Source organism: Pseudopodoces humilis, chromosome 1 (genome assembly GCF_049639895.1).
Source record: "Pseudopodoces humilis isolate 2021_Gansu_Grassland_sample_001 chromosome 1, ASM4963989v1, whole genome shotgun sequence".
Taxonomy (NCBI): Eukaryota; Metazoa; Chordata; class Aves; order Passeriformes; family Paridae; genus Pseudopodoces; species Pseudopodoces humilis.
The window spans coordinates 15,811,161-15,825,175 of record NC_142200.1 but is presented as its reverse complement, the minus strand read 5'-3'; the positions used below and the strand labels follow the sequence as shown (position 1 = coordinate 15,825,175).

The 14,015-nt window shown below is 34.7% G+C and overlaps 1 protein-coding gene across 3 annotated transcripts in view; it reads right to left on the bottom strand.

The window, feature by feature from the left end:
- CSMD3 (CUB and Sushi multiple domains 3) overlaps positions 1-14,015 on the bottom strand; it is a 572,913-nt gene that overhangs the window by 240,578 nt on the left and 318,320 nt on the right. For all 3 annotated transcript variants that reach the window (XM_005516952.3, XM_005516953.3, XM_088051522.1), the window contains 3 exons: positions 10,509-10,691; positions 9,028-9,354; positions 2,280-2,474 (listed from right to left, as the gene is read on the bottom strand). In XM_005516952.3, coding sequence (XP_005517009.1) covers positions 2,280-2,474; positions 9,028-9,354; positions 10,509-10,691 — 705 coding nt within the window. The remainder of the gene's footprint in view (positions 1-2,279; positions 2,475-9,027; positions 9,355-10,508; positions 10,692-14,015) is intronic.

Genomic DNA, 14,015 nt, shown 5'->3' with positions numbered 1-14,015 from the left:
ACAGTAATTATCATTGTCTATATTATTCTGAACTCTATTACAAAAACAATAGATTAATTTTGCTGTCTTTGACACAACTTCAAGTTGAAGACCATGAATTATTACATATTTGTCTGATCTTAATTTTTCTCAGGAGAACACCAATGTCTTATATGAAAATGATGAATTGCTGTAAATAGGTTTGTTTTGTTGGGGTTTCTTTAGGACATAATGTTCCATCTTTCCCTACTGTGTAGGGAAAAGAAAGGGTTTCTAGAAGTTATAGAGTTCAGAATTCAGTATGTTGCAACCACTTCTAAATATGCAGATATATACTTCTTTTTTTATTCATTGATGGGTTTAAAGTGGACGTTTCTCACCTTTTATCTTAAAGTCTCTTTCATAGTGCCTTCAGTAAACGGTACCAGTCAAACAATAAGTTATTTAAACTCATATTTACCTCAACAACCAGAAGGTTAACTCTAGAGCATTCACAATCTCTGTATTTTATTGTATATAACCACTTTCAAATATTCATAATACATATGGAGCATATAAACTACAAAATCTATTGACAAGAATAGGAACCACATGGTCTTATTCTGAGCCATTACACTCTATAGTTACAATACAGTATTACCAAACTTGGACGAAGTTGCATCTTCTCACCAAATTTTCATGGCACAGATTGCATTTAGAATACAAAAAGCTCCAAACCTCTATTACAAAAATATTCCTATGAAGAGTGCATTAAAAGTAATGCACACTGTAAATTTGGAATAATTTCTTAATTTTAGTTAGGATTGTTTTACTGCCAGTTTTCCTTAAAGAAAATGTTTATTTTCTGTCCTCTGATAATGGCTCTTACAGATAAATATTTAACGGATTTTTTTTTTGTTTGACTTTCACCATTACATGCTGATTTCCTAAACCCAGGAGTACTTCCCTTCAGAATAGCTGAGCTACTGGGCTTATCTTAAAGAGCCTTGTTTTTACAAAATAAAACTCTCCAGTCATCATGCCAAAGGATTGTTTCCCTAACCCTTTTTACATTGATTTTAATCCCCTCTTCTTTCTTATAGTCCTATTTGATAGATGTCTGACAGATTCATACCCAATGTTCATGTGTTCAAAATGAAACTCTAGAAATATAACACAACTAAAAGTGCTCCTCAAGCAGAATCCCTTTATCAAACACAGGCCTGTGTCAAATAGCAAAAGAAAATCTTAGTCTGATCCAAGAATTCTAACAAAGTCATTTGTATTTATTTCTTTGTATAGCAAAGTGCAGGGCTTCAAACAGGATATTTCTGTATGTGAGCATGAAAAAAGCCTTTAGGATAACAGGCTATTCACAGAATCACTAAACATCTTGTAGATTCATAGTTTTAGAAATGTTTTTTTGGAGAGCTTATCACTAATGCTACAGAATGGCAAGATAGTGAACCTTACAGGAGTTATACAGGAAGACCAAGGTTAGAGCTTTAGCATGGGTACAACAGCACAGTATTGGAACAGTTTATGGGAAAATCCTCTGTATAACCCTCACATAGGAAAGATGAACGGCATAAGGACAGGAATCCCAAACTCAAAATCATCAGGGAACAGCAAAAACTCCTTCACTAAAGAAAAGAAGCCAGGAGCAAGCAATGATCACTTATGCACATGTACATAGAAACATTGAGTTAGGGTCTTCACAGACATATCCATCTCCACCTGAGAAAGCTGAACACGACTGGATTGCTTACAGGAAAGGGGTTTGGTGACAAGAAGGCAGTTACATAGTAGAAAAGTAAGAATTAATTTTTAACTTCAGATCATATTATCATTGATTAAACTTTTTTTGTTCATTACAAACAGCTGAATTAATTTTTTTCCCTTAGGTATGAAGATCCTAGAATATAGACAAGTAATGAAGCAAAGATTATATTTTAGTGTAATTAGTATAACAAGTCCAAGGAAATATACATAACACTGTGGTTTTTAGATTGTGATGTATGGAAGGACTTAATTTCTATAAAACAGAAAAATCAATTGCTAAGAGAGGCTTCCTCAGCCTAGAGTCACTGTGGATAGAAGAAACACAAATATTGCAACAGAGAGCTAAAACACCTTAAACAGTTTTAAATACCATAGCCAAAGACCCTGAAGAGATCAACATCTTCATTCTAATCTAATATTGTATCAGCAATAACAGAAGCTTTGTGCTATGCATTTGCAAAAATCTCAGCTTCATTTGGTGACAATTTGAAAAGTACTACATCAAGTTCTCCTGATTTAGGAAGAAATATTATACATACCTCCACACTTAGGAATAGGTCCACTCCACATTACTTTTCCATCCATTAGCATACACGTAATTGTTTCAGTTCCTTGTGTTTTAATAAAACCTTCTTCACATATAACTGAAATTGAGCTCCCCAGCTGAAAGTTGTCACCAAAACGCCGAGCATTGATTGGCACTCCAGGGTCCGGGCACTCATTATGTCCAAATGCTTTTTAAGAGGAAAAAAGAAATGTGGTAGAGGACATAGAACTCTTGCAAGGAAGATAACATTTTTAAAATTTTGTTCGCTAGTAAGAACAAACAATTTATATTGGGAAACTGAAGGGAAAAATAAGAATAATAAAATAAGAAACAAAAATTTGTTCAACAGCAGCAAAAGCAAAACAGTATAAATAATTGCTTAAAATATGGAGTTATACTAGCATGGATCTCAGCTTGGACAGCTTGTTGCTGGAAGATTTCAGTGATGGCTAAATTCTCTTTTTCCAACAACACTCATCCTATCTAATGTTAAAATGGGACAGAATGTTCCTTCAGAAGGGCAGGGCAAGCATTTATGTATGATACAAAAACTTTATTATCTTTTGTATATGTAATTCACCATCACACCATTTGAGCCACACTGACCTTCATGGGCTTGATCCTACCATAGTTAATTTTGTTTCATGTATTGAGAGCTGGTGAAAAGTGACAAAAAAAGGGTTATGTTGGCCAAAGAAAACTTGAAACTTTGAACATTTCAAGTTATGGTCTGGATAAACTGAAAAAATGTAATTTCCCTGTATACATGTAGATACTATCAAAGACTGCTCATGTCCTTTACTGCAGAATATACCTTACTTTTGGAGAAGAAAAACCACCTTCCTAACAGAAATGAGCAAAGTAATATTTATAGCATAATTATTAAATGATATTTAGTAGTTATTGTATTTTGTTGCTTTATTGATGATAATGCTGCACATACATCTTATATTTTTTTAAATGTTGATTTTTTTAGTGAGAAGAAATGTTCACCTTCCTCACACATGATGACTACAAATTCTATCTTCATAAATATGTTTACATGTGGAGACATCAGAAAAGTCAAAGTTCTACAAAGATGATTTTCACTTTTCTTCCTTGCAGTTTTACTGATGTGTCTGCTACATAAAACATATAGAAATTCCCTAATGAATTTTTTTAGAAGTAATATCTTAATAACTTAGTGAAAGATTTCTCAGACGTTCCATTACAGAGGTATTTTAAATCATAATAACAGAATGGAGAAAGCATTTATTTAGCAATATTTTGACTTGGACAATGCCATATATTTTGGGAATGCAAATAGTGCTTTCATTGAATAATTGTTTACATTGTTTTGTTAAATACCATTCAAGGATGGCATTAAAAGTGATGCAATCCCATACTTTTTCAGAGGAGTTACAAAAACTTTTCCAATTCCTTGTTCACAGTCTTCACTTTCAGGGAAGGCATTGATTGTCTGCTTTTTCTCACTACTTTCAGACAACCCAGAGATAGATTTTCAATATTATTATCTATAAATGTAGATAAATGTTGACTCCAGTGTGACACCAGTTTATTAAGGTTGAAAAATCAATTCATTGCTCTATATTTCAGCTCAGGAAGTGCTGCCATTGCTGCTCCTAAGTGATGAATTTTACTGCATAGAATGACTTTGGGAGGCAAGATAGTGAAAGACAATCTGTCCCATCAACAGCAGTCACTTTTAGCTGAGCCTGGCTACAGTTACATTACTTGATAAGCAAAATTCCATCTGCTGATACTTCTAAAAAGCTTCTTGGAGGAGCTGTAATATTAAATACTAGCCTTAGGCTGAAAAGAAAAAGAACACATGGGTATATAATTAATTAATATTTTGCTAATCATCAACAAGTTGAGAAACCATGGAAAAGTTCCTTATGAACTATTACATGTAAAGAGGAGATCCAGCTTTCCTGGCATTTATCCTCATCAACTACCATGACTACACAGGTATATTAAGCAAGATCTGGAAAAATGCCAGGAAATATAATCACAGATCGGGGCAATGGTGATAATCTGCTATTAACTCAGAAGGATATTAAAATATGTATTTTGCATTAAAACAACAAACAAACAAACAAAAAAGAAAAACAACAGAAGGGAAGGAACTGCAGAGATCTCATGAGATAGGAAGGCAGGTATGTAGCGAATCACAACTCATCTAAAACCAGCTTTGACAGGTCCTTTAAAGTAGGGCTAGAAAGGAGCAGTCCACTGGCACAGTTAATTGTTTTCATGGATTGCCCTACCAGGAGTTTCAGCTGGTAAGTAGTACCAGCAGTAGCTTTAAGTAAAGGTAGCAATTTCAGAAGAAAATATCAGAGAAAAAACAAAAGTTAAGGGAATATAAAATAACAACAATATATTTCATACTAAACACTATTGTGAAAGACTATTTAAAGCTTTGCAAACAAGAGACAGCTTATTCGGTACCATCACATGTAAACTCATACTTCTTTCTAGTACACTTTGAAGAATTCTAGCTTGAGAGGTACTGAGACTGAAAAAGTCTTAACTGGGGCAGATTTCCTTAACTGGCAGGAAAAATGTGCTGTGATGAACATACTCTAACACAGAAAAAAACCACATTAAATCAGTCATTAGATATAAACCCATCATCTCTGATTGTCCATGTCTTGGTCCACTGAGCAGAAATGACTCGCATAATTAGGCTGATGTCAGAGGCCCATAGTTTGACCTTTGTCAGGCTGCTATGTAATTCATAAGGTTTTTGCTACCATAATTACACAGCTGTAATGAAAACATTAACAAAAAAAAAAAATCTAACAAGAAACAGCAGGTCTAAGCTCATTCAAAGATATTTGCCCAGCACTTCCTACACCCCAGTTAATGACGAACAGCTCAAAGTCCACATTTGGCATAAATCAAGCAATCTGGAAGATGCTCTCCACCTCAAAATACTCATCCACCTCAGCTCAAAGGAAGGTTAGCATGAGTCTGGATTGTGGAATGCCTGCCCATGGAGGACCTAGCAGCTTTTCAGTTTCCTCTGCACTAACTCCTTTGCCACAGGAAGTATATATGTATTCTCTGTCACATGGCTTCAGTTGTCACACTGCACTTCAAGTGTGCATTTTGTATGTTCTACCGTAAGCTAGGAAATCTATACTGAAGCAAAGAGACTATATAGATTTACTCCATGTAATTTATGTGACTATATTCAATACTATGCCTAGCTCTGCTCTCCATAATTAAACAAAGATATGTAGAAGGTGGGAAGCATTCATAAAGGAATCACAAATATGACAAAAGGCTCATACTTTAACTGAGTAGTTCAATGCATATGTCTTATTAAAGGCAGGATTAGGGGATGACTGGCTTTATAAATATCTTCACAGGCACCAGAAATATCACTAATAGCTCTTGGGTTTGGGATATAAAGGGGAAACAAGGAATCAGGTGTAAGTATGCTTTTCCATAGCAACTTAAACCAATGCAGTTTTAAGTTGCTATGTTCCTGTGTTCTGCTGCACCTAGTGAAACACTCTTCTGCCTCCTTTTCCAAGCAGAAAATCACAGCCTTTTGAGTTCCCATTCCTTTGCTTATTAGAACACCCTCTATATCATCCATTTTCAAGTCACATATTTCTATGATCTAGTCCCAAACCTTTAAATAGGAAATCTTTGTTAGACTTAGTGTAATAACTCAAAGATAACACATTTGAAATCTAAGTTTTGCTTAATTCCAGAAAAAGTTAGATTTATGTTCAATTTTACTGGAAGGAGAGTGATTATCTGGGACCACACATGTTTCTGTAATAAAAATAAATGTGGCATAAAAATAGTTTCTGAGAAATACCATTAAATAATCAGATTATGTAATAGTAACTCAGTTTTATACTTCTCCATTCAACATCTCAGAAACATCAATTAAGTTATTTACATTACTAGCCTAAATTCTTATTAGAAAAGATTGATCAAGACATACTGTTTCTACTCTTGGAAGAGGCAAGAAGAGACTGATAGCTTTGGAATATATCAACTGGAGTGTTAGCAGAAAACAGATATTTTTAATTAACTTTGGGTTTACAAATGCTAAGACAGAGTGAAATTCTATTCACTCCTTTTTTATCACCGCTTTTGGCATTTATTTAATATAGAAAGATTACTTCTGTAATGTATCATATTGCAGCTGTCTTTACTGAAGAAATAGTAGAGACATTATTTGGAGTTTGCTGTTGTTTTTTTAAGTAGATTTTAGCTACAGAGTTTAACAAACACATGCACAAATACACCCATGAAAAGAAATAAAAATATAAATGCATTAAAGTACTCAAATATGTAAAATGCTTTAAATTGTTTTCAGAGTTAGCTGGTTTCATTTTACAATGGGTAAATGTTAATATTGTATTGTTGCTTCTTTTTAAAATTCTATCACTTGACACTACCGGTGCATAATTTAAATTACATGATCAAACTACCACATGCCCAAAGAAGTATGCAAATTTTTTAAAGAAAAAGTTATCTGATAAGTATATTTCTGTGTCACTGAAATGTGAAATCTGAAGTATTGACAGTGTTTGATGAATTAGTTCATTTCAAAATATGAACTAAATATAAGGAACATTCCATGTTAATCTTCTCCATTTTTCATTTTTACTATAAATTCTACATTACCTGACCTATCTTTTGTTCTAACTGTGCAAAATGGGATGACTTGAGAAAATCCAGTTATACACAGCCCTAATTTTTATCCTAGACACCTTAGATCTTTCAATAGCTGATTTTGGCTTTCTCATTACTAGATTTAGTTTTAACAACTTTGAGCACACTACAATGAAACTTAAAAGTAAAGAGAAATGTTATAAATGTTAAAAGGACATGAGACAAAAGAAAATAGAAAGCAAATGCTAAAAATTCTGTAAAGAAACATAGATTCAATATCTCATTTTCATTAAAACTGATTTCAAATTTCAGTAGCTCTGAATAACCCCTGACTTTCCAATATTTAATTATGGTAGATATGTAGCTACCAGTCAAAGCTTAGTTTGCAATGGTAACTGGAACCTATAAAAACATGTCAGCATATTCTTCATGCTTACATTCTACATTTGTGACAAATAATCTGAGGATGAATCTGAGGACTGAGAGCTGAAATATAAGACAATATCAGGAAAATTATGTTTACAGAGTAATCTGGTGTCAGTTTATCTCTTTCCTATTCCGACAGCAATGTTTAATGTAGATCTTAATAAATAATTCTCTGAAATACTGGCAACCTAAATGAAAAAACAATAAAAAGATAAAAAATAAAGATGGAGAGATGAAAGATGGTGTGAGAAAAGTAAACAGCCAGAGGAGAATTCAGTCCTTGAAATTTTATGAAAATAATATTAACTGTTAACAATTGTTTGAGAAAAATGTGTACTCTGGGTCTCTCAATTACCAGCCTCACTAAATCTCTAATTTCCATATTGATTTAAGGGTTAGTTTAGGTTTTCTAGAGTAAAACAAACCTAAACAACAAAGCATTTTTTTTTTCATACAGTCCAGCAGGTAATACAGGGAGGGAGAGATGTGTTTTCCTTCAAATCATGCTATTGTAGATCCTCTTAGGTCTCAAGCAAGTCCCTGGAATTATATATACTCTCAGATGTTAGGGAGAAAGACAGGAATGGGGCTAATTACACATGACATCACATTTTGGAAATATCAAAATATTTATTGTATTTTGCTTATTTTTTTTCTATCTGTTGGCATGGAAAACTCTGCTACCCCTACCATCAGAAAGAAAGAAAAAGAAAGAAATACAAATATCCAGATAAGGTGGAGCAGCTCTGGTTGAAGGGTACAATGAACCCCCTACTAGATGCTCCTATCATGCTCTACACATAGAAGTAAGTCTAATATTTATGGATACTGCTGGAGTGCCAAAATTTAATTTTGCATATGCTCCCAGGAAAGTTTCACAGTGTATTTTGGAATTATTCATGCTGTGGCCTTGTATCACCATGGCTGCACTAGCTGTGAATATATCCTGTCTGGATTTTAGTGTGCAAAAAATACCAAATCACTTGGTACCAACACAAGTTAGGCAGCTCTTCATATGTGTTTCAAAAGAAATGTAACAGTTTTGACAGCTAAAAGGTGAAAAAATGCTAATGGTATTTAGTACTGGAGAAGATATTTGACATCACCTTCAATTATTATTATGTGGTCAGTAAGTAGGGAAGGTAAAACAGCAAAAACAAAAAAAAAGACAAGTCTGTTGTGGTTTGACTGATCAAAGAGCTCCTATGGCTGCTCACTTAACTGCAGTGACTAGGAGCTAGCAAAGGTTGCAGCCATCAGCTCCAGGATATTACAAATGTTCACAGCTGAACATATGAGTTTCCAAGAATAACAATTTTGTACAGGCAATGGTGGTGGTTAATATTATGTGGCACAAATTGTGTTGTCAGAAAATTTAGTAGTCCTATTATACAATTTTGAACTGGCCTAATTTGTCAGTCTTCCAAACACTCCTATCACAATGATTTCTAAAGCCATAAATGAGAACAAGACATGTATTTTCAGCCTTAGCACAGTATTTGAGCAATGACCCAAACACCTATATTAAGAATTTTTAGTTATATAGGATTTACTTGAAGGTGTATGACCATAGCATCATTTTTAAATGCATATGCCTATCTCCTAGACTGTATGTTGAAAACAACACCACACACACACACACACAAAAAAAAAATACGATTACTCACTGTTATAAGTGATGTTAAATCCACGTCCTGACATTGAATGGTCAGCTTGAAATTCCAGACGCAAAATATGACCATTACTGGTAAGATGGGAAGGAACTTCAGCACCAGTAAATGTTCCAATTATGGGGGAATCTACAGAGTTGCCATCTTTAACTGCAAGGAAGTCAAACTGTGATTCCAAGTCAAAGTCATTAAAGGAGAGATGAATTCGGCTCCCAGGGTCTGAAATTATTGTCCAGATACAGTTTAAATTATTCCCATATCCCTCTGGATAATCGGGTGAAAGAACTGTTCCCATTGGTGCAGTGAAATTAGAAAGACAGGGAACTGCCAAAAAAGGGAGAGATAAATTAGATAACAAAATAAAACACTTCAATAAGGACTGTTTTAGTGCTAAGTTTTTTGCAAGGTCTTAAAACTTGCTGAGTACCTCAACTGACTAATTCGGTGTTTGTGGTGATATATGAATATGGAAAGAAGGTTGTTTTTTTCAATCTTCCTATTCCCTTCCTTTCAATAAAACTTTCCCTTCCTTTCAATAAAACTACCTTCCAAGCATAGCCCACAAGAAATAAAGAACATATTTGTTGCATTGGAAATCCATGACAGTCCTTACAATTTACCCCTGATAACAATCACTTGGCACCACTTATTTTCTCTCGTAGAGAATTGTTTAGATAAGCAGACCTCCCACTGAGCACATTAAAGGGGCAGAAAGTCAATAGTGCCCTTATCATTTGTTGTTCACACAGAGGCACAAGAAATTAAGAAGCCTCAAAGAGACAGGAGATGTTTTGTTGTTATCAAGATAATATATTATATTCAATAAATTCAGTTAAGCCATATTAAGTTGAGATGCAGAGAAGCAACTGATTGCACTCTTTGATCCATACCATTTTAGTGGAAAAGTTAAGAAAGGTGCTGCCACAAATAAGTATCACACCTACGCTATATAATCCAACATGCTATATAATGCAAATATTTTACTTATGCTATATAATGCAACTAGAAGACAGCTATAAATATTTATGAAAATTTAAGTGCTAATAGGTATTTATATAAAATGCACAGGGGAAATGTAAATAATTTAAACTCTTGATTTCAATTCAGCGACTTCTAATCTGAGGAAATATATTAATTCATAGGACTAGCTATCAAAATTGTATCATACATAATTTACACTACAAAATCAGAATCCTGGCCAGAAAAAGTCAATAATAAACCAGTATATCAAAGCACATAAAGAGAAGTGCTTTAAGAGTTGATATAAGAGAAAACAAAGAAAAAAGTTTTAGCAGTTTTAGAACCTGTCCCTTAGGCAGGTACATTAGGCAAATCTGCCAAAAAAAAAGTAAATTTATCCTGTCAAGAGAGTTCGTTACATTTTATTAACTCTGAAATCAATCACACAAATAATTACCTAGAAGTAAAGCTTATCACAATGCCTTAAAAATAATAAGAAGAAAATAATTGGTACATACAAATACAGATTGGTATGTTTGCAGACCACTGGTTGTTTTCTTGGCAAATGATAGATTTCTCTCCAATTAATTCAAATCCAAACTGACACTCAAACCTTAAAACATCACGATTAGAAAATCCATCCCCTTCTCTAATACCATACAATGGTGTTCCAGGATCCCCACAGCTTTCTTTTTCAATTTCTGTTGAAATAAATAAAGAATTTATTAATAGAAGAATAAAACAAATTTGCTGCATGTATATGACAACATGTAGAAAATTCTAAGAAAATTAAAATTATCTATGTAAGAACAGTTGTCAAAATGCACACTGAGTCTGATTCTATACCGCAGCTTCTTAGGGAGGAAATTCTTCACCAAGGGGAGTGAGTGACTGGCTGTGTTGGCATTAGCTACAGTTAAACCACTACAAGGGATTAGAAAAATCAAAACTCTTTGTGTTTATAAAATACTTGAAAATTAAAGGATATGAGAAAAGTATTTCTACCCTATTTTATTTCATAAAATTTTAAGCAATATCATTAAGTAAAATACTGCTAGTAGAACATGAGCTCTTAAAAGTAGAACAGAGACCAGCTTCCCAATGTGCAAACACTGTCCATATTGCAATGCAGTTCAAACTGAGGTACCACTGACGTGGCAAATAAGGGAGTGGTGGCAAAAAAAGAATTGCCTACAGTAAAAAGGAGGCAAGGAGGCTAGACATAAATATTTATACAAATTTATACACACATACATTATGTAAATGTATGGAAAAATAATTTCTCTATAGTCAAATAACATTTTACCTCAGTAGTCTTAACTACAAGGAATGTGAATGAGCTATTTCTACAAATATTATAGATACGATATTCTCTCAAGCTGCATCCTGCATCTGTTTTCAGAATTACAGGCATGGAAGAATCTTCTCAAAATTTACAGAAATGCACTGGAGTTAGGTTTGGAGAGGTAACTTGTCTATATTTCAAACTTAAATATTAAGGAGAAAAAAATTCCACAGGAATTCCACAGAAATCAGGAAAATAAAAACTAATCCTTTATGAATCAAGAACATATACATTTCCCAGTGTAAACCGGGATGATAAATGATGTAAATTACACCATGTGTCCTCATGACATGTCTCAATGAGCCCTGTGGGGCTTTAAATAATAGCCACACCTTCAGTAAACAAGTTACTATATTAATTTAGGTTTAGAAAATTAACTGTTATGTAAAACTCTATCCACACAAACAATTTAATTGCACCATGAGACTTCTCATTCATATAAAAAAGTAATAAAAACTGGGGTATTTCCCAAATTTCTGTTGAAATATTGCTAAATCACTGTATCTTGTAATTCCAGATTTGCTTGCAAAAACAGCTGGTATTTTGTCACTTAAAAAATTTCAATTAAAGTTGTGACAATTAGCAACAAAGTTTGTATTTCATCTATGCTACCTCAAGAGATTTCTGATGCCTTCATAACTATACTGTCCCAAACCCTGTTCATATGGTCTTTCTCCTTCAGTCATATTGAAGTTCTTGCTTTGATTCAGTATAAACATTAAATGGTAAATCAAGTCCAAACCCAAGACTGTTGAAGCTATCATCAAGAATGTATCTCTTGATGCACACAGAGTTGGTCTGTGACAACAGTGAATCTGTTTGAAGCAAGTATATTATTTGTAGAACCTTTCAAATCTGTTGATCAAGGCAACCTCTACCAGCTCTGCAATTATTCTTTAATGACAGTCAGTAAATTTGTCCTCTGATACCTTTAATAATGGTTCCCTGTATCATATTCTGAATATACATGTGACTACAGAACACCACTAAGGTTTTAATTTGGTAATAACTTTATTGTCACTTAAGCTTTTCCAGTTTTTGCTGAGCTAAACATCTAGTTAGGATGTAAGACTGTTAGTTCCACCTTGTTTTTGCCTTTTTCAGAAGGTCACAGAAGAAAGCAAAAAGGAAAGTCTCTAGAGAAACAGTCACCAAGACTTATTTATGTGGCTTGTTTTCTTTCCCAGGCTTCTGGTCCCATGATCCTTCAACCTGCTTCTTTCTAGTTTGATCAGTTATTCTCTTCTGAGACAAGGCAACTATATCTTTCTGAAAGTAAGCTATAACAGAATAAAACCAAACACACAAAAAACCCCAGTCCCAAAACACAGAACAAATACTGTTCTCTGTCAAACACACACACACACAAAACAGTTCCTAGATCAACTCTATGAACACAAAGCAGGGTTTGCTCCAAAAGCCATTCAATGCATTTGAACTGGTCTTAGACAACAAGGTTTTGGTAGTCAGGGGTCTGCAGAAGTGACCTCTGTGAGAAGATGCTGCTCCCATGTTGGACAGAGCCAGCAACAAGAAAGACCTACTTCTGGTCAAAGTTGAATCCATAAGAAACAATGGTGGTGCCCTTGAGATAACATATTTAAGAAAGAGTAAAAAATGCTGCAAAGCAACTGTGACAGAAGATCAATAAAAATATGTGAGAAACAGCCCTGCAAACATGAAGGTCAGAGAAGGAAGGATAAGAGATGCTCCAGAAGTCAGAGCAGACATTCCCCTGCAGCCCATGGTGAAGGCCACAGGGAAGCAGGCTGGCTGGCTGCAGCACATGGAGGTCTCTGCTGTAGCCTGTGGATGACCCCACGTTGCAGCAAGCAGATAAATCCCAAATCTGCAACTGGTGGAGCAGTCCGCTCCTGAAGGACCACCCCCCATGGAAAGGACACATGCTAAAGCAGCTCTGAAAGAACTACAGACAATGTGAAGAACTCTACACTGAATCAGGGGAAGAGCATGAGGAGGAAGGAGTGGCAAGGACCAAGTGTTATGAACTGATCACAAATCCCATTCCCCATTCCCAATCCACCCTTACTGCCCAGGTGAAGGAAAAGTTAGAAGACATGGGAATAAAGGCGTGGAGTCTGGGAAAAAGAGGAGGTGGATAAATTTTTTAGTTTTGTTTTCATTTTGCACTATCCTACTTTCTTTTTATTTGGCAATAAATCAAACTAAACTTCCTGTAGTTGAGTCTGTTGGTCTTTGACAATAACTGCTAAATTATCTTCCATTCTCATTCAACCAATGACTTTTTTCATCTTGATTTCTTCCCCTGTTCTGCTGAGGAGGGGGAGTGGGAGCAGCTTTATGGACATATTTTAGGCGAGGTTATCTAGCACAGAGATGCATATAAATTTCATCTAAACCTGGCTGTCAAATGTAGATTTTTTCCAAGTTAGAAATGGAGTTGCCCTCATGTCGCCCTGAAAACTCAGTTTTTCAAGCTTGCTAGCATAGTTTCTGAAGACTTTCCCAGGACAGTTAATGTAAACATAGATATGTGTACATTCTTTCTGATGCATGTCTTTTGATGGGCATCTCTCATGGCCAGTGCGATTGGGAAGGTGTTATCCTGACCATCCAATCCCTGGCTGTGGTCAGAAACCTATAAATTCTGAGAGAAGAAATAAAGTTCTCTCCTTCCTTTACGACACCTCGAGCTGTG